Source organism: Mustela erminea, chromosome 4 (genome assembly GCF_009829155.1).
Source record: "Mustela erminea isolate mMusErm1 chromosome 4, mMusErm1.Pri, whole genome shotgun sequence".
Classification (NCBI taxonomy): domain Eukaryota; kingdom Metazoa; phylum Chordata; class Mammalia; order Carnivora; family Mustelidae; genus Mustela; species Mustela erminea.
The window spans coordinates 103006425-103028372 of NC_045617.1; the positions used below are offsets into that span (position 1 = coordinate 103006425).

At 36.5% G+C, this 21948-nt stretch overlaps 1 protein-coding gene across 1 annotated transcript in view; it reads left to right on the plus strand.

The window, feature by feature from the left end:
• The window catches only part of ZNF451 (zinc finger protein 451), a 143550-nt gene that overhangs the window by 81491 nt on the left and 40111 nt on the right, over positions 1 to 21948 (plus strand). Inside the window, 4 exon segments of the mRNA XM_032340329.1 lie at positions 6112 to 6234; positions 11432 to 11543; positions 16768 to 16918; positions 18168 to 18294. Coding sequence (XP_032196220.1) covers positions 6112 to 6234; positions 11432 to 11543; positions 16768 to 16918; positions 18168 to 18294 — 513 coding nt within the window.

The window sequence follows — 21948 nt, forward strand, 5'->3', positions numbered from 1 at the left end:
TGCACTAGAGAAGAATGTGTATTCTGTTGCTTTGGGATGCAGTGTTCTGAATATATCTGTGATGTCCATCTGGTCCAGTGTGTCATTTAAGGCCTTTATTTCCTTGTTGATCTTTTGCTTGGATGATCTCTCCATTTCAGTGAGGGGAGTGTTAATGTCCCCTGCTATTACTGAATTATTATTAATGTGTTTCTTTGATTTTGTTATTAATTGGTTTATATAGTTGGCTGCTCCCATGTTAGGGGCATAGATATTTAAAATTGTTAGCTCTTCTTGTTAGACACACCCTTTGAGTATGATATAGTGTCCTTCCTCCTCTCTTATTATAGTCTTTGGCTTAAAATCTAATTGATCTGTTAAAAGGATTGCCACCCCAGCTTTCTTTTGATGTCCATTAGCATGGTAAATTGTTTTAATTTTAATTTAACTTTTTAAATTTTAATTTAGCTTTTAATCTGGAGGTGTCTTTGGGTCTAAAATGAGTTTCTTGTAGACAGCATATTGATGGGTTTTGTTTTTGTTTTTTTTTAATCTCTTCTGATACCCTATGTCTTTTGATTGGGGCATTTCGCCCATTTACATCCAGGGTAACTATTGAGAGATAGGAATTTAGTGCCATTGTATTGCCTGTAAGATGACTATTATTGTATATTATCTCTGCTCCTTGCTGATCTACTACTTTTATTCTCTCTCTTTGCTTAGAGGACCCCTTTCAATATTTCCTGTAGAGCTGGTTTGGTGATTGCAAATTCTTTTCGTTTTTGTTTGTCCTGGAACTTTTTATCTCTTCTTCTATTTTCAGTGATAGCCTAGCTAGATATAGTATTCTTGGCTGCATGTTTTTCTCATTTAGTGCTCTGAATATAACATGGCAGTTCTTTCTGGCCTGCCAGGTCTCTGTGGATAAGTGCCAAGCCAATATTTTTACCATTGTATGTTACAGACTTCTTGTCCCGAGTTGCTTTCAGGATTTTTCTCTTTGTTGCTAAGACTTGTAAATTTTACTGTTAGATGTCGGGGTGTGGATCTATTCTTATTGATTTTGAGAGGGGTTCTCTGCGCCTCCTGGATTTTGATGCTGTTCCCTTTGCCATATTAGGGAAATTCTCTACAATAATTCTCTCCAGTATACTTCTGCTCCCCTCTCTCTTTCTTCTTCTTCTGGAATCCCAATTACTCTAATGTTTCATCGTGGCCCAGTAGTTGTTTATCTCTCTTTTGCTCAGCTTCTTTATTCTCTGTTATTTCGTCTTCTATATCACTAATTCTTTCTTCTGCCTCATTTATCCTTGCTTTAAGAGCCTCCATTTTTTATTGCACCTCATTAATAGTTTTTTAAAATTTCAACTTGGTTAGATTTTAGTTCTTTTATTTCTCAAGAAAGGGCTTTTTTTTCTCCAGACAGTGTTTCTCTGATATCTTCCATGCCTTTTTCGAGCCTGGCTTGCACCTGGAGAATTGTCATTCTGAACTCTAGATCTGACATATTACCAGTGACCATATTGATTAGGTCCCTAATCTTCAGTACTGCCTCTTGTTCCTTTTTTTGTGGTGAGTTTTTCCACCTTGTCATTTTATCTAGATAAGAATAGATGAAAGAGCAAATAAAATACTAAAAGGGTGGCAAAGACCCCAGGAAAATGTGCTTTAACCAAATCAGAAGAGACCCCAAGTCGTGTGGGGAAGAAGGGGGTAAAAAGAAGTTCAGGGAAAAAAAATTTAAAAAAGAGTACAAATAAAAAATATAAAAAAGAAAATATATATTTTAGACTGGTGAATAGAACAGGGTCACCCACTTAATTTTGTGAGTATCTTGGTCTCTTAGAAGAAACTACCTCCCCAATTTTAAAGAATTAAAAACATATAGGGGTAAACATGATGAAGGGATGGGATATGATTATAAAGATGAAAATTTTTTTTAATTTCTAAAAAAGGAGTTGATAAGATAAGTTGGTTGGGAGAATAAAGAAAAAGAAATTGAAGGGAATTTGCTCAGGCTGGAGACTAGAACAGAGCCCTGTGCTAGATTTACAGTATATTTGATCTATTAGAAGAAGTTGTATCCCAAATTATTTTAGAAGAAAAAACCCTATGTGTATACAAAAGATAAAGTTAGATACAATGAAGGATAAAATATGACTATAATAATGAAGTTTCAAAAAAGAGTTTTTTTTATGAGAGGTATTGTTAAGATAAATTAGTTAAAAACATTAAAAGAGGAAAGAGTAAAAAAAAATTTAGCATAAGAAAAAAATAAAATTAAAAAAATTAATTAACTTTGCAAGATTAAAGAATCATGGGGTGAAAGCCATGAATCCCATGCTTCTCTTTCTCTTCCTCTGGAATTCCGCTGTTCTCCTTGGTAAGTGAACTTGGTCTTGGCTGGATTTTTTGCTGATCTTCTTGGGTAGGGGCCTGTTGTAGTGATTTACAAGTATCTTTGCCCATGGAGGAATTGCACCACCCTTACTAGGGGCCAGGCTAAGTAATCTGCTCGGGTTCGCTTTCGGGAGCTTTTGTTCCCTGAACGCTTTCTGTAGAGTTCCAGAGGACGGGAATGAAAATAGCGGCCTCCCATTCTCCAGCCTGGAGGAGCCAAGAGCTCGGGGGCCCACTCCTCAGTGCGCCCTTGGAGAAAAGCGCTCATTCACTCCCGTCTCCCTGGCCTCTGGTCGCACTCCTAGCTCACCCAGCCTGTGACCAAGTGTCTATGTCTCTGGCACACAGCCCTGCCTGGAGTCTCCAAACCCCATAGAACCCTGCACTCTTCCAGGGGGGTCTCCGCGGATCTTGTGGGGTCCCTGCTCACTTAAGGTAACCCCAAGTTGAGAGCTCACTCCTCGGCTCCATCTCTGTAGCTGGCTTCCCTGCTCTAATACCTGGGAGCACTGCGATACTCAGACACCCCCGATCCTTCTGTGACCCTGGGGGACCTCTCCTCGTGTGGGCTTCACCCCGGCTTAGCCTCTGGAGCAATATCCCTCAATGGGGCAGACTTTTAAAAGTTTTGATTTTGTGCTCCATTGCTCTGCCACTTGCCAGGAGCCGGCCCCTCCCTCCGCAGTCTATCTTCCTATCACTTTGGATTCACTTCTCCACTGGTCCTACCTTTCAGAAAGTGGTCGATTTTCTGTTTCTAGAGTTACTGCTCTTCTCTTCCATCTCCTGTTGGATTTTTAGGTGTTTGGAATGGTTTGATAAGCCATCTAAGCTGATCTCCTGCTACCTAATGTCTCAGCCTGCTACTTCTCCACCATCTTGACTCATCTCCAATAAATAAAATCTATAAAAATAAAAGTTTGTACTTAAATTTTGTGACAAGTGGATTACTAAAAAGTTTTCCCATTGAATATATAATCTGTGTTTCTAACTTCAGTTTTCATTTAGTTTTGTGTCTAGAGCATATTTATAATTTATATGTAAAACAGTGAATCATTGTGTTTTAAAGGAAACTTTAAGAAAAATAAATATTATGTAATGTCTTCCGGAATAAGTATAACTTCGTAAGTATTTCAGAATGGTTATTTTGTGGTGGCCTAGGAAAAAGTAAAATGATAGTGGAACCGTAAATTCAAGGGTAGTTCTTCCTGGATTAGGTTTACTTTAGTTAATCCAAAACATGGCCGCCTTTCAACCCCCAGAGTATTCACATTATTTTGCTCCAACAACATATTTTTATAGGTAAACCCTAATTTATACCTTGTCTACCTCATACGTTATTATGACCTTGGTTTACTTTGCATTCCAAGCATGTCTTTCACTAGAGTTTAAAACCTAAAAAATGTATTTGTGTCAGGAAAACTAACTACTGTAAGCCCATGTTTAAATATTATTAATTTCCTTAAATTAGAAGATTCTTTTAGGATCTACTCTAAATTTCCTTTTCAACTTAGCACCTACATTTGAAATAGATAATATTTTTGTCTTCCCAAGGAGTACATTTAATTTTCTTTTAAGACAGGTAAATGTACCTTTACTAAAGGATTGAAGTTCAGATAAATAGCTTTTTGTGACTCATTTCTAATAAGCTGCATTGTCCTGTGATTTATAAAAGAATTATTTTAAAGTTAGGAGAATGTCATCTATTACCTGGTACAAGGGTATAATGTAGGCTGACCAAGTAGTCAGAAAGTGAGTTGGAATTGCTTGCACCCAGAGTAATTCTGTGAGTGTTCTTTATTCCAAAGATGAAGCCTTATACTGAAAATACCATTTTGGCCTTTTTATATATAGTCACATCAGTATAACTTCCTTGTACTTGGAAAATTACACCCGATGTTTGACATGGTTGATGCAATTCTGTCCTACTGTAGATAAAATTTGGGTTGTACATACATGACTGATTTGCCTAAACAGTGTTAATTTAGGTAGTAACCCAGTGTTTCTAAATGAAAAATTTTTACTAGACTATTGTTTAATTGTTTAATAGACTATTGTTTAGAGAAGTTTTAGATTTATAGCAAAACAAGAGGAAGGTACAGAGATTTCTGGTATACTTCCTGCCCCTACACATGCATAGCTTCCTCCATCATCAATATCCCCCAACATAATGATACGTTTGTTATACTCAGTGAGCCTACAGTGATCCATCATTATCACCCTAAGTTCATAGTTTACATTAGGGTTCACTTTTGATGTGTTCTACATTCTGTGGGTTTGGACAAATTTATAACAGGTGCCCACTTTTTTTTTTTTTTTTTTAAAGAGATTTTATTTACTTTTTTGCCAGAGCACACAAGTAGACAGGATAGAAGGCAGAGGGAGAGGGAGAAGTAGGCTTCTCGCTGTGCAGGGATCCTGGTGTGGGGTTCCCTCCCAGGACCCTGGAATCATGACCTGAGTCAAAGGTAGACGCTTAACCAACTCAGCCACCCTGGCGCCCCAGGTGTCCACCTTTATAGTGGACATACATCATGCAGAATAATTTTATTGCCCTAAAAATCTTCTGTACTCTGTTTTACTCATGCCTCCCTCTCCCCAACCCTGGATAACCACTGATCTTTTTTATTGTCCCCATAGTTTGCTTTTCCAGAATGTCATTTAGTTGATATCCTGCAGTATGTGTGCTTACTTTTCCTTTCCCCCTCCTGGAAGCATGAGAGGATTTTTCTCTAGTTTTTACTGTGAGAACCTGGTAGAACTATGAGAGATAAACTCACAAAGGTGTGAGGGCTCTTCATGACTAGGTCATCTAGTGGTTTTTAACTCAGATTTGTCCCAGGAATTCATCCAGCATCCAGCAATTCATCAGTTATAGTTCAAGTTTTTACTCAATACTGTTTCCTGCTGAAGTTTCCACTTATGGGTTTCTGCTCCATTAACTTATGATCCTCTCTCTCTCGGAGCACTGGTTTATACTGTCACCTCAATTTTCTGGTCTAAGAACGAGATCTAAGAAGAGTTGTTGACTTTTGGGTTTTTTCAGCATTTTACTTGTCAGGATGGAGTAGCAACTTACAAGCTTCTTACAAGATGGACCAGAAACTGGAAGTTAGATCTATTTTTTTACATCATTTTCTCCCATCCAAGTTCTAACCAGGCCCAACCCTGCTTAGATTTCAAGATCAGATGAGATCAGGCACGTTCAGGGTGGTATTGTTTGTGGCATTGCTGAAAAACCAAGGATATTTGTACTGTTAGACCTTTTAGCGGGGGAGTAATGGCTTAATGGCATTATTTTATAGACTCAGAGCAAAGCAACACCAAACTCTTCAGTATTCAGATGATTGTAAAGTAAATAAAAATGATAAATTGTCTTATCAGTTAATCTAACTTTTTGAAAACCACAGGTGCTGGTGGATAATTGGCTGACCTACAAAATACCACATAAAGCATAAAATACATAAGGCACCTTCTTAGAAATTTGCTGATAATAAAAGTAAATGGTCCTTAGGGCACCTGGCTGTCTCAGCCAGAAGAGCATGTGACTCTTGATCTCAGGGTCATGATTGAGCCCCACACTGGGGGTTGAGGTTACTTAAATAAATAAATAAACTTAAGGAAAAAATGGCAAATGGTTCTTTAGTACAATAACTCTTTGGTAAATGAATTCATTATCCCACAACTAATTTTGCTATTTAAAAGAAATGAAAATTGTTTTTTTAATTATAGGATGTTAAGCATGAAGACTATATTGACCATCAGAAGGATAAAGTTGCTTTAACTCTGGCTCGTCTAGCCCGCCATGTTGAAGTGGAGAAACAGCAAAAGGAAGAGAAGAATAGAGCATTCAGGGTATGTGGTTATTTTAATTGGTGCTTTACCAAATCATGGAATTGCTTATAATAAAACTGTAACAAATTTGTCATCAAAAAATGAATCCAAGTTCAGCATGGACTCTGGATACCTCATCACTTTAGTACTTCATGATATTTTTTGTATCTCTGTCTTTAGTTTGTTAGAGTCTAATCATATATGTATATAGGAGAAAAAATAGAATTGAGTGGACTTTATTTTGGGGAATTAAAAATCATGGGATTTCTTTATAGCAGGGTTTCTGGTTTCTATATCACAAGAGTTTATTGGTGCTTTTGTAGACATAAGCTGTTAAATGGTCATTTTCTACCGAATAGAATGAGACCACTTTCTCAAACTTCAGCTTGCTCCTTCAGATTAACCTGTTACTAAAAGGAGGAAATTTTAATCAGGTTTGTAGAAGAGCTGCTATGTGGAAAATGAAGCCTAATTTAGAATCTCTGATGATATAAATCTTTTTCTTCACTTGCTTTAGAAGGCCCCAGACCAGTTACTTAAAGAATCTCTTAGTACTGGGGCATCTGCATGGCTCAGTCGGTGGAACATGTGGCTCTTAACCTGGGGGTTGTGAGTTTGAGCCCCATGGTGGGGATAAAGTTTACTTAAAAAATTTTTTTTAAAATAAAATAAAAATGAAAAAGCAATACCCCTCATTATTGACAGAGTAGAAAGTTGATGAGTTGGGTAAATTAAGCTTCATCCTAGGAGGTTTGTGTTTGTTTGTTTTTTTAATTTTATTTATTTATTTGACAGAGATCACAAGTAGGCAGAGAGGCAGGCAGAGAGAGAAAAAGGGGGAAGCAGCCTCCCTGCTGAGCAGAGAGCCCGATGCTGGGCTCGATCCCAGGACCCTGGGATCATGACCCGAGTTGAAGGCAGAGGCTTTAACCCACTGAGCCACCCAGGCACCCCTCATCCTAGGAGTTCAAAAATGGAAATTGAGTGGTGCCTGGCTGACTTACTCAGTAGAGCATGCCAATGTTAATCTTAGGCTCCTGAGATCAAGCTTCACATTTGGTGTAAAGCTTGAAAAAAAAAAAATTGAAATTGAAATCATGGCTCTGCCAGCAGCTGTTTGGATTTTAGCAGGTCCTTATCTTTTATAGACTTTGGGTTTTAATCTGTAAAGGGACAGAGTGGGAGATGATCTTCCAAGTTAAGTACTATGATTTTTTAATTTTAACATCTCTGTTTTGATTCCTTGTGCATTGGTTATCATAGAGGAGTTTATATATTTCTGTAGCCTCTGTTTTAGTATCTCCTAATCCTGTATAAAATAAACAAATATTCTTTACATTTAGAATTAGATTCGTTTGGGGACTTTATAATGTAATACCAATTAAATGAGAGCATAGTATTCTAGTTGTATGTTTAAAATGCTTAATGCATAAAGATACAAAAAATAGGATTATTTCTTTACTGGTAGAGATACTATTCAATTTTAAGGATGATTCTTTCCCCAAACTATGTTAAGTGTATTGTTTATGAGGAAAATCTCTTTGAGAGAGGGATGGTTCACAAGCTGTCCTTTTCCACAGATTTCCTGAATGATGCTAGCTTCTTTTTCCAGGCGGTGTTCCACATAGATAATAAAACATCTGTAGTGAGTTCAGATAAGAAAGCATCTTACAGGCACTGTGGTAACTGGGGCTTTTCTCAGGGTGGTTTCACTTCCCCCATGTAAGTGCTCATTCATTCTAGTAATGACTTTATCTCAGCATTGAAGAAAGTTTTTTGAAATTCTGAAATTCTTGTTTAACCAATTGTAAAGAATAAATATATATCTAGATTTTACTAGGGAAAAACCAGCTAATAGATATCTTAGTTTATTGCTTGCTATCTATTCATGATTTTTAAAAATTTGGTTTCCTGTATGGATAACTTGTTTTTAAAAACTAGATGACAGAAAAGAAAAATGAAACAAACTATCCAGAAAGGAAGATAATGAAACTAAAGTAAAAATGATTGTTGAGGAATTCTAATGGCTGATGACTCTGACTAAAACTGGATAGTAGAAAATATATTCCAACTATTCTTAGGCCTTTTGAATTATTGATGTATTACTGTTAAGGTGAATTTTGTATCTTTTGTGATGGAGTGGTTTTAATGAAAGAAAGAAAATTTATTAAAATCTTCATTGGATATGGGGCACCTGCCTGACTAGTCAGTAGAGCATGCGACTCTTGATCTCAGGGTCATGAGTTCAAGCCCCATGTTGGATACAGAACCTACTTAAAATTAAATAAACAACAACAAAAGCCCTCTTCACTGGATAAATCACTTTCAGAGATAATGTTGTGTTGGCTAGTTAGTTGACCAGCTACCAGCTTTGCTCATTGATAACTCTAGGAGTTAAGATGACTTGCAAGAAGGGTTATATACCTCACATTTGTGGAAGAAGCTTCGTGTAACAAAGGAAAAGGGTGGCTAATTTGGGGATGACTTCAACCAATAAGTGTTTTTTTTGAGCATTGACTATTATGGGCACAGAATTCAAATTCTGTTGTAAAAATGCCAGAGAACATTTTTAAAAACCTGTTTATTGGGGCTCCTGTGTGGCTCAGTAGGTTAAGCCGCTTCCTTCAGGTCAGGTCATGATCCCAGGGTCCTGGGATCGAGCCCTACATCAATCAGGCTCCCTGCTCAGCGAGAGCCTGCTTCTTCCTCTCCCTCTGCCTGCTGCTCTGCCTACTTTTACTCTCTATCTCTGTGTCAAATAAATAAAAACCTAAAAAAAAACAACAAACAAACTTTATTATTTTTTATTTTTTATTTTTTTTAAGATTTTATTTATTTATCAGAGAGAGAGAGGGGGAGAGAGCAAGCACAGGCAGAGAGAATGGCAGGCAGATGCAGAGGGAGAAGCAGGCTCCCTGCTGAGCAAGGAGCCCAATGTGGTACTCCATCCCAGGACGCTGGGATCATGACCTGAGCCGAAGGCAGCTGCTTAACCAACTGAGCCACCCAGGCATCCCACAAACTTTATTTTTTGGAAATTCTTTAAAATAAATAAGCTATTAGCTGGCATGGAGTAGTATTTGATCTTAATTATATTAATTTAAGAGTTTTTATTGCGGTGGCCTGGATGGCTTAGTTGTTAAGCTCAGGTCATGATCCCAGGGTCCCGGACCAAGCCCCACATCAGGCTCCCTGCTTGGTGGGGAGCCTGCTTCTCCCTTTCCCACTCCTGCTTTTGTTCCCACTCTCACTGTCTCTCACAAAGAGATAAATAAAATCTTTTTTTAAAAAATTTTTTATTGGGGCGCCTGGGTGGCTCAGTGGGTTAAGCCGCTGCCTTCAGCTCAGGTCATGATCTCAGGGTCCTGGGATTGAGTCCCGCATCGGGCTCTCTGCTCAGCAGGGAGCCTGCTTCCCTCTCTCTCTCTGCCTGCCTCTCTGTCTACTTGTGATCTCTCTCTGTCAAATAAATAAATAAAATCTTTAAAAAAAAAATTTTTTTTTATTGTGATAGATTTTGTAAGTAACTTTGATAAGTGGTTTAATTTTGTACATTAGAAAATGTTCTTTAGAGTCTACCAGATTCTTGTCATATTGCTTTCTTTGGATAAACTAGCTTTGTTCTCCAAACATGTAATTTGGAACACTACTGTACAATGTGCTTTGAATAAAAAAAGTATTTGATGATTTGTGAGATACTGCATATTTATTATATGCACATTAACACTCCAAGGCTTTCGAAGTCCTGCACTAAAGGAACTTTTAAAATTTTGTATTAAAACCAGTATTTATATACTTAATTTGGTTATAGAGAATTTTTAAAATATATATAATGCTTGTTAACATTTTTGAGAATGAGTATTCTATGGCTGTACTTTGAACAATATTGTGTAGATTTATTTCGGTTTGAAATCTTGAATCTCCCTGTTCCCCTCCTTACCATTTCTAATAGAAGACCCTGTTATATTGCTAACTAGGCCATTCATTATTCTGGCCTATATCTTGTAAATCTAGAATTTGTGACTGTGATTTCTTTTAAGAACAAAATCTTGTTAAGGTGCAATAAGGTGTACTGGTTAAGTGCATGGATTCTAGAATTAAGTTGTGAGAATCTAAATCTTGACATTTTTATATATCCTGAGACAATTTATTTGACTTTTCTGTACCTCAGTTTTACCATCCTAAAATGCAAACAATAATAGTATCTATTTCATAGAGTTATTGTAAGAATGAAATCTAAAATGGTTTTAGAATCATGTCTGGCACGCAGTAAGTGGTTAATAAGTATTAATTGTTAGATACAACATGATTAGAGATTATGCAAATAGATTTATAAATAATGTATAGAAGAACTTAAAGACTAACAGTCTAAAGCATAAGTCTAGTTTCAAGGTTGGCGTTGGCCTACTGGCTCTTTTTGTAAATAAAATTTTATTGGAACATAGCAATGCCCATTTGTTTACATGTTATCTGTGGCTGCTTTCAGGCAGAGTTGAGTAGTTGCAGTAGAGTTGAGCTGCAAAACCTAAAATATTTACTGACTGACCCTTTATGGAAAAAGTTGGCCAACCCTAGATTTAGATGGTGATAAATGCTTTATACCAGCCCATACTAAGTACTAATGAAATCTGCTCTTATTAATACTATTCACTGAACAAATATTTAATAGGCTTCTGTATACTTCATACTGTATGTGGAAACTTTGAAAAGGATGTATAAAAGTTTAAAAATGAAAATCATCATTCATATTTTTATTCCCAGAGATAATCATTGATGTTTTTTGTATTTTCAGCCTTTGTTCCCTCTCTGCAGATAGAGTCACATGTAGCTTGAAATAAATCTTTACTTATATTTGGCCTCATTTGTTTATTACTATTTGGTGACCTACTTGATACAAAAAATTTATTTCTGCTTCACTGAAAGTTTGGTTAGTGTTTCTAATTGACTTCATGAAATGTATATGCCATAATTAAATAGTACCCCATTATTGGAGATGTAGTTATAGTGAACTTTGTGCAAATATAGATTACATTGGGATTAACATTTCAGAGTATGAACTTTTGTTTTGACTTATCTATTTGGGATAGATGTCTAGATGTAGAGTTACAGGCATAAAGGATAATCAATATTTTCTGATCACTGATGTGTTAAAATTCTTTTCTCAAGGAAACCAGGTTAGTAATCATAGGTTAATTGATTTTCTTCTTAATACCTTCAGGAAAAAATCGATTTTCAGCATGCTCATGGGTTACAAGAATTGGAATTTATTCGAGGACATTCTGATACAGAAGCAGCAAGACTGTGTGTGGACCAGTGGCTAAAAATGCCAGGTACTCTTTAGAGATGAGAGTGGAACACTAAAGTTACTGAGCTTCTCTAAAGCCTTAAGGGGTTACATCTGTATTACCCAGTTGCTAATAAGTATATAAAGTATTAAAATTTAGTTTCAGTGATACTTAGTAATGGCCTACTTTATCAGTTGTCTTCCCACATTGACAGAAGTATATTTTAAATATAATAGGTCATCCTTAATGACCTATAATCATCCTTGATAACCTTGTTAGATGTTGCTCATTAATTTATTCATGTTATTTCATAGTTATTACATGAAATAGTGCATGTGTCTTTGGGTTTCTTTTCGGTCAGGAAAGTTGCTCTAATGAAATGGAATTTAAGCTGAGATCTAAAGGATTGGTGTTTACTTATTTATCAGTATAGCCAGTGTAGATATTTGATAAGGACATGTCCACATGGAGGTGTCTAAAGCATTGGGTAGCTTCTTCACTAACTCTGCAGACCTGAGATTCCCAGAGTCACTATGGAACGTTTTCGCCCCACCAGGTAATTTGTTGGAATTTTTTTGTTGTTTTTGGAATTTTTAAGAGCCAATAGGACACTCCTACTGTGGCAACTTTTCTTGCCTATCTTGTACAAGAAAGAAACACTGAGCATTTAAAAGGCTTAGGATATCCATAGAAGCCTTAACTGTGGATTTAATCCAGCAGAACATTTAATTGCAAAAAGTCATTAGAATTATCTGCCAAAGTGTTGCTGAACTTGAATAGATAGCTTGTTGTTTTAAAGCTAGTTTTTAGGGGCGCGTGGATAGCTCTGTTGGTTAAAGCATCTGACTCTTGATTTCAGTTCAGGTCTGAGTCCCAGGATCAAGCTCTGTATCAGGCTCCATGCTCAGCAGGAAGTCGGCTTGAGGATTCTCTCACCCTCTGCCCCTCCCCCAACTTGTATTCTCTCTCTCGCAAATGAATAAGTAAATCTTTAAAAATAAAGTTTTCAGGGGCACCTGGGTGGCTCAGTGGGTTAAGCCTCTGCCTTCAGCTCAGGTCATGATCCCAGAGTTCTGGGATCGAGCCCCACATCAGGCTCTCTGATTAGTAGGAAGCCTGCTTCTCCCTCTCCCACTGTCCATGCTTGTGTTTCCTCTCTCACTGTGCCTCTCTCTGTCAAATAAATAAAATCTTTAAATAAAGAAATAAAGTTTTCAGAGGGCTTTTCTTTGAGTCTAATTACCACTGATAAGATAATTCCAAAGTTCTGTGACAATCCCATTATGTTGGATTAATAGGTTTGTATGTCTCTGCAATCAGACTGCATACTCTGTGGAGACAGAGACCAAGGTTTTTTAATCCTTTTTTTGTGTAAATACCTAAGAAGAGTGCTCAGCTTAGAGATACTCAAATGTTTGAATATTACCCAAGATGGGCTATAAACATTTATGTATGAACACAGAAAAGAAGCCTAGAACTTGGTTTCCAAATGTAACTGTCATTCAACTACTCAAAAGAATCATTTGGCATTCGAGATCTACTTTAGCAAAAGGTACTTAGAAATTATGGTAAATGGTTTTGTCTCCTTGGGTGTTCTTGTTAAGGATCATATTTAAAAGAAAACTCCCTCTTGAGATGCCTTCTGTTCTCAGTAGAAGTTAATGACTTAATTCAGCTGCATCAGAATCACATGGGAGCTTTTAAATACATACCTGGGCCTCATCTCCAGGAATAATTCTAGGGTATCTGTAGTTTTGGGAAGATTCCTAGGTAATTTTGATAGGAAAATGGAGTAGAATTGTAAGACTTTATGAGCTCTAAGATCTCTTCTACAAATAGTTTATCTCATATGACTCTAACACCTTCAAGTCCTGTCCAGACCCCTTAGGCCTGATCCTTGGCCTCCAGATTGGCAAAGTATTTTAATCACTGTAAAATGAAGTCATGAGCATCTGTTTTGAGTTATCTGGTCAAGTCGGAACAAATGACTCATTTAGCTAGTCTTCATGATTTTTTTTTTTTTTAGTATTATTATTTTTATTTGAGAGGGAGGGAAGGGGCACAGAGGGAGAGTGAGAGGGAGAAGCAGACTCCCTGCTGAGCAGGGAGCCCCATGCAGGACTCTGTCCTAGCTTGAGCCTCTGAGATTGTGACCTGAGCCAAAGGCAGATGCTTAACCAACTGAGCCACCCCAAGAATCTTTATGATTCTTGACAAAACCTGGTATTTCATGTATCTTCAGGACACACCTGATTCGTTGGTGGCCAGTAAGCTTGAGCCTGGAGTTAAGGTGTCTAGTATGCTCTTTTTTTGTGATTTAGTTTTTTGCTTGTTCCCTGCAACAGCACTATAAAACTGAAGTTTAGGATCTATTGCTAGAATAGCTGCTTTAGCATTGGGCTATATTTGGTATGGTTCTATTCCATAAATTAGTTTTAGAGAGTGCTGGGATGTTTGAATAAGGTATAGCTGGGGAAACAGAGATGAGCCATTGTTCTCTTCAGTTATAAAAAGTGAGGTTCTACTTCTAAGTAGCATTAAGGGACTTTTTAAATCTATCCAGTATTGTGACTCAGCTCTTTGGTTAGAAGAACTTTATAATTATGCTACTGAAATTTATCTTTTTTTTTTTTTTAAGATTATTTATTTATTTATTTGATAGAGATAGAGAGATCATAAGTAGGCAGCAGAGAGAGAGCCTGATGCGGAGCTCCATCCCAGGACCCTGAGATCATGACCTGAACCAAAGCAGAGGCTTAACCCACTGAGCCACCCAGGCGCCCCTGAAATTCATCTTTTGTAGACCTTTATAGTTAGGCCAGTTTGCATACATTTGAATATTTAGTAACTTAAAAACAACACTCTATACTATTTAAGGAAAAGGGCTATTTAAATCTCTGTATTTTGCCTTTCCATGGGAAAAGGTTATTTTCTTTCATTTGATTGTTTTCTCCAATTTTATTTTTATCTAGAGCCTTTATTTGGCTAAATAAAAGTCTTAATGGGCAATAGCTAGAATGTAAATGAACAGTAAAGAAAACTTTCATTATTCTGACTACATTAAAAAATTAAGGACAAAAAAGGTGTATTGTCATTTAATGCCTCTTTAAGATTATAATGTGATTAATGTGGGGCTCCTGGGTGGCTCAGTGGGTTAAAGCATCTGCCTTCAGCTCAGGTCATGATCCCAGGGTCCTGGGATGGAGCCCCACATCCAGCTCTCTGCTCAGCAGGGAGCTTGCTTCCCCTGCCTGCCTCTCTGCCTACTTGTGATCTCTGTCTGTCAAATAAATAAATAAAATCTTTAAAAAATATGTTTAATGCTATGCTGTTCATTGTTTGTTGGCAGAACATATTTATAAGCATTTTGGCAGCTTTTAATGGTGGGCTTTTCCACCCCCAGCCTAGAACTAAAACGGCAGAAAAATAGCTAAAACCTTAAATTTATATAATAACCATTTGAAGATCTTAAAATTAGATGATGTTAAAAGAATAATGATCCATCCTATTTAAATCCTTAGGGGCTTTGTAGAAACTGCCATAAAGATAAATACCCAGTTTTCTGTTGTATGAAATATTCAAGGCATTGAAACAATCCACAAGAAATAATAATAATACAGTGGAGTCAGTAATCAAACTGTCTGTATGTAACTGCCTGATAAACAGTCAGAATCCTGGCAGTTTTACATTTCATGGTTTATATAATGTAATCCTAAATTTTCCATCATATATCATGCATTAGGAGTTTCCCTGGAACAAAATTTGGCCAGAGTTGTGTCACTGTAAGATGAAGACTATAAAGAAATAAAGGGGATGAAGAATGGACCAGGATAAAGAGAGATTAATTAAGAAAAACTAGTGAAAGAGGTGTCTGGCTGGCTCATTCCATAGAGCATGTGACTCTTGATTAAGGTTGTACAGCCCTGTGGTAGGTGCAGAGTTTGCTTTCTTAAACAAGGGAGAGGAAAAAGAAAAAGTAATGATGGGCAGACTTTGAAAGGAGAAAAAGAAAAGGGATAAAATAGAATAAGTAGAAAAGAGAAAGATAACGATAAGTAAATCTTTGGTTTGTGTTCTATAAATTTATTGCTGAGACCTGCATTACTTGACATCCATGTTGGAACTAATTGATTAATGCCTGGTATTTTTCGAAAGTAACACTCTTACTCTCCTTGCCTCCCTAAACTCTCCACTCTTCCCCCCCTTTCCTAGTTGCATTTTTTAACAATTTTCAGAGAACTCAGATCTTTTATAATATAGCTAAACTTTCTAATATGTTTAAGATAGTTAAAAGAGAAAAAAGAATGAGAAGATCTTTACCAGTTTATATAAATGAAAAGGGAAGTGGTGATTCTGTAGAGCAACTGATTTTCTAATCAGTATCTGATCTTTGACATTTGTTAGCTATTGAACTTAAAGAATCACATTTTTTTCTCTCAAGAGAATGTTACTTAAAGATGTTAACAGCTTTCTTGTCATCTCTGTCAAATAAATAAATAAAATACTAAAAAAAAAAAAAAAAGATTCTCTCTTACTCTTCATCTCCAACCACTTACTTTTCCCTGACCTCCCCAGCTCACTAGAGCACTCTCTCCTCTCTCTTTTCCTCCCAAAAAAACAAAACAAAACAAAAAACCTTAAAAGATGTTAACAACTTTACTTGTCCCAAACACCTGTTTATTTTTAGGTGATAATATCTTTTATAAGAAAGAAAGAAAACACTTAATTGCAATTAGAATCACCCAGTTCATGCTGTATCATAATTTTTTTGTTTTGTCATAATTTTTTTTAAAGATTTTATTTATTTATTTGACAGAGAGAGATATCCCAAGTAGGTGGAGAGGCAGGCAGAGAGAGAGAGAGGAGGAAGCAGGCTTTCCATGGAGCAGAGAGCCCGATGCGGGGCTCGATCCCAGGACCCTGGGATCATGACCTGAGCTGAAGGCAGAGGCTTTAACCCACTGAGCCACCCAGGTGCCCCTGTCATAATTTTTTTTTAAGAATTTATGTATTTATTTGACAGAAAGAGACACAGCAAGAGAGGGAACACAAGCAGGGGAAGTGGGAGAGAGAGAAGCAGGTTTCCCGCCCAGCCGAGAGCCTGATGTGGGGCTCGATCCCAGGACCCTGGGATCACAACCCGAGCCGAAGGCAGATGCTGAGTGACTGAGCCACCCAGGCACCCCTGTTTTGTCATAATTTTGATTACCAGTCCAAAAGTACAAGTATCTGAAGTAAGAACATAAGAATTTGTATTCCAATGATACAGGACTCAAAACAGGAACAATTAATTCTGGAACAAAAAGTTCATTCCGAAGAGGAGGCCAAATGCGGGTGTCTGGAAAACCAATTTTATGTCCCATAATGCACTGTAACAAGGAATTTGATAATGGGCACCTTCTCTTAGGACATTTGAAAAGGTGAGTATGATACAATAGTGGATGCTGAAGAGCTAATGAGTTACAAAGTGATTGCATAAAATGAAAGCATGATACACCTGTGCCATTGTGATCATAGCTTTATATTCCAAACTCAAATTGTTTTGTGCTTTTATGATACAGTTAGGTTTCTTACAAGGTTTAAAGTCAGATTTTTTTCTAGTGATATTCTGTCTTTCAAGGCATGTAGCCTTTAAATATGTATTTATTCTTAATATGTCTCATAAAATTCTGAACAGATTTTTTTACACTCTGATACGCAGTTTAATCAGTTTTAGAGAAATCCACCCCATAAATACAAATTTCAAGAGACATAAAGCACTTAGAGATATTTGATCTAGCCTAAAGAAAGCTAATACGGTATTACAAAACAAATGTTAAAGACAAACCAAAGGTAGCAAAATTCATAACAAATAATTCCATTTATGAAACCACCTTACTAATTTACTGAATTTTTGAATAGTAGAGCTTGAGAAAGTAAATATCAAGGGAAGGCAATATTAAAGGCATTAAACATTTTTACCTTCATAGTTTCTCTTTCAGATAGTTAAAGATGGGAGTTGGGAGCTTGGGGACTCTTAGCCATTACCATTTCCGGCCATCTCACCCTACTTACACATTAAAGTACTATAAAGGCTCCTAGAGAGAGCTTCAGCATTCTGCAAATAACTGGGTAGCATACTGTATCTAAAGTATTTTTAAAAGTCTTCAATTGTAAAATGGCACATAACTTAATAAATGATTAAAATGAACATTAAAGAGATTAAAAGCCATTTTTAAGAAACAGGTGTGTTCCAGAAATCTTAACATGAGATTATTATTCCATTGGTTCATTTACAACTATTTGTGAATTTTGTGGTAAATAAGGTAAAAAGGAAAAGGTGATGGCTCTATAATTTTCAAACTGGAATTTCACCATTTGATTGGATCTTGGGTACATTTTATTTATTTCATCCATTTTATTGGATGTTGGGTACTTTTATGAAATCTTGAGCTAACTATCGATCACTGTTTGAAGAAATTACATGGTATCAAGGAGCCATTTTATTTCTTGAAGATGAAGAACATTATTTGATATTTCAGTAGAAAAGTATAAATTTCTGAGAGAGAGAGAGAGAGAGAGAGAGTGTGTGTGTGTGTGTGTGTGTGTGTTTATACAATTGAATAAATGCTTAAAAATTAAGCTCCTAAATGTGGACTTTTCTAATGTTACCTCTCTTTTGCTGAGTAGGTTTGATCACTCTCCATGTGATCCAACAATTACATTACATGGACCATTCATCAATTCCTTTGCTTGTGTAGTATGTTACAAAAATTTTGTTACTCAACAGCAATATAGGGATCACCTCTTTGCTAAGGTAAGAAGAGCATGTCCTAAATTAAGAGTAGGTATTTTTTTTTTCTAGAGAACCATGGGATTCGATATAGGTGTTTCCTTGCTGCTTTTAATCACCTACAATCACCTATAATCACAAATAACCAATGATACATATAAGGTTCAAAATTATGATTGTTTAAGGAGAATAAAATGATTTGGAACATTAAATGTTTGTGTACAGGTAAACTTGATTAGTGAATACCAGCAGTCCTAAAGATTATCATAGAGACCCTTCCCTTGATGGAGTTGCTCTGTGGAATTAATCTTATTCAAGATTGCTCATAATGAGGGACGCCTGGGTGGCTCAGTTGGATAAGCAGCTGCCTTCGGCTCAGGTCATGATCCAAGCGTCCTGGGATCGAGTCCCACATCAGGCTCCTTGCTCGGCAGGGAGCCTGCTTCTCCCTCTGCCTCTGCCTGCCATTCTGTCTGCCTGTGCTCACTCTCTATCCCTCTCTCTCTCTGACAAATAAATAAATAAATAAATAAATAAATAAAAAGATTGCTCATAAGAGAACTAGAACCTTGATATTAAGTCCTCTGCCTTTCACTGCCTGTTGAAATGTTGGAGCCATGTAGTAAGTAATAATTCTTTTATAAATGGTAGTATTAAGAACTCTAGTATTTTAAAAAAGGCTCTTTTATGTAACTTTCATTAAGTATTAAATCTCAAGGGATACAAGTTGATTCATGGCATATGCAAATCTGTATAATACACAGTTCTGTAATAACTTTACCATGTTTGAAATATCTTTAATGACTTATTAACATTAAAGAATGTTAATTGTTAATATGTTCACTGTGGAAAAAAAATTTTTAAGTTTTTATTTTAATCATTTGGTGCTATCATGACACATCCACTCTTTAATCCTCATCACCTATTTCACCCATCTCCAGACCCACCTCCCCTCTGGTAACCAACAGTTTGGTCTCTCTTGGTTTCACACTCTTTTTCCCTTTGCTCATTTGTTTTGTTTCTTAAATTCCACATATGAGTGAAATCATATGGTATTTGTCCTTCTTTGACTTATTTTGCTTAGCAGTATACTCTCTAGCTCCATCCATGTTGTTACAAATGGCAAGATTTCATCCTTTCTGAAGGCCGAGTATATTATATTCCACATCTTCTTTATTCATCAATCAGTGGATACTTGGGCTCTTATAATAATGCTACTATAAATATAGGCATTCAGTATCCATTTGAATCCGTGTTTTTGTTCTTTAGGTAAATAGCCAGTAGTGCAGTTACTGTGTCTTAGGGTAGTTCTATTTTTAACTTTTTGAGGAACCTCGATGCTGTTCTCCACAGTGGCTGCACCAGTTTGCATATCTACGAACAGTGCTCAAGGGTTCCTTTTTTTCCACATCCTCTCCAATACTTGTTGTTTCTTTTGTTTTTGATTTTAGCCATTCTGACAGATGTAAGGTGATCTCTCATTGTAGTTTTGATTTGCATTTCCCTGATGATGAGTGATGTTGAGCATCTTTTCATGTGTTTGTTGACCATCTGGATGTCTTCTTTGGAGAAATGTCTGTTTATGTTTTCTGCCCACTTTTTAATTGGATGATTGGTTTTTTGGCCATTGAGTTGTATACGTTCTTTATATATTTTTGGATACTAACCCTTTATCAGATATGTCCTTTGCCAATGTCTTCTCCCATTTAATAGGTTGCCTTTTAGTTTTGTTGATTGTTTCTTTCGCCGTGCAGAAGCTTTATTTTGATGAAGTCCCACTAGTTTATTTCTGTTTTTATTTCCCTTGCCTTAGGGGATACATCTAGAAAAATGTTGCTGTGGCCGATGTCAGATTACTACTGCCTGTGCTCTCTTCAAGGATTTTTACGGTTTCAGTCTCACATTTAGGTCTTTTTTCTTTTTATTTATTTATTTGACAGATGGAGATCACGTGTAGGCAGAGAGGCAGAGAGAGAGAGGGGGAAGCAGGCTCCCCACCAAGCAGAGAGCCCGATGCGGGGCTCAATCCCAGGACACTGGGGTCATGACCCAGAGGCAGAGGCTTTAACCCACTGAGCCACCCTCACATTTAGGTCTTTAATCCATATTGATTTTATTTGTATGTATGGTGAAAGAAAGTGGTCCAGTTTAGTTCTTTTTGCATGTAGCCATCCAGTTTTCCCAACACCATTTGTTGAATAAACTATCTTTTTCCCACTGGAAATTCATTTCTCCTTTGTTGAGGGCCATATAATTATGGGTTTATTTTTGGATTTTCTTTTTTTTTTTTTTTAAGATTTTATTTATTTATTTGAAAGACAGCGATCACAAGTAGGCAGAGAGGCAGGCAGAGAGAGAGGAGGAAGCAGGCTCCTTGCCGAGCAGAGATCCCCCCCTAGGGGGCTCGATCCCAGGATCCTGGGATCATGACCTGAGCTGAAGGCAGAGGCTTTAACCCACTGAGCCACCCAGGCGCTCCTATTTTTGGATTTTCTATTCTGTTCCCTTGATCAGTGTGTCTGGTTTAATGCCAGTACCATACTGTTTTGATTACTGTACCTTATAATATAACTTGAAGTCTGAAATTGTGATACCTCCAATTTTGCTTTTCTTTTCCAAGAGTGCTTTGACTATTCAGAGTCATTTATGGTTCCATACAAATTATTAGGATTGTTTTTTCCTAGTTCTGTGAAAAATGCTGTTGTTATTTTGGTAGGAATTACATTAAATTTGTAGCATGCTTTGGATAGTACAGAAAATTTTAACAATTCTTGTTCTTCCAATCCATGAGCATATAGTAATGTCTTCATTTCTTTATATCATCTTGAATTTCTTTCATCAGTGTTTTATAGTTTTCAGAGTACAGGTCTTTCAGCTTTTTGGTTACGTTTATTCCTAGGTATTTATTGTTTTTGATGCAGTTGGTTCAATATTTGCAAAACAATCAACAAACATATCAGTAAGAGAAGGTATAAAAAACATGATCATTTCAGTAGTTGCAGAAAAAGCACTTGACAGTACAACATTCATTCATGATAAAAACCCTTAACAGTGTAGGTCTAGATGGAGCTTAACTTCAACATAATTAAAGGTCATATATGAGAAACCCACAGCTAACATCATATTCAGTAGTGAAAAACTGAAGCTTTTTCCCTAAGGTCAGGAGCAAGACAAGAATGTCCACTCTGACCACTTTTATTCTTCATAGTACCAGAAGTCCTAGCCACAGCAATTAGGCAACAACAAAAAAAAAAATAAAAAGGATCCAAATTGGTTAAGGAAGAAATAAAACTTTTCACGATTTGCAGATCACATGACACGGAAAACCCTAAAGACTACCAAAAGCTGCTAGAACTGATAAATGAATTCAGTAAAGTAGCAGGATACAAAATCAATGTACAGAAGTCTGTTGCATTTCTGTACACTAATAATGAAGCAGCAGAAAGTAAACTTAGGAAAACAATATGATTTACGACTATACCAAAAACATTTATAAATACTTTTACATAAGATAAAGTGTCTGAATTTTTACATAAGAAAAGCAGTATGTTGTAAACATGAATGCTTAAATATGTGTTGAGTCAGTGCATACTTTTTAAATCAGTAACATTCTACTGTTTGACTATATTATAGTTCATTTAGTTTCCTATTAGATGTATTAATTGTTTCCATTTTTCT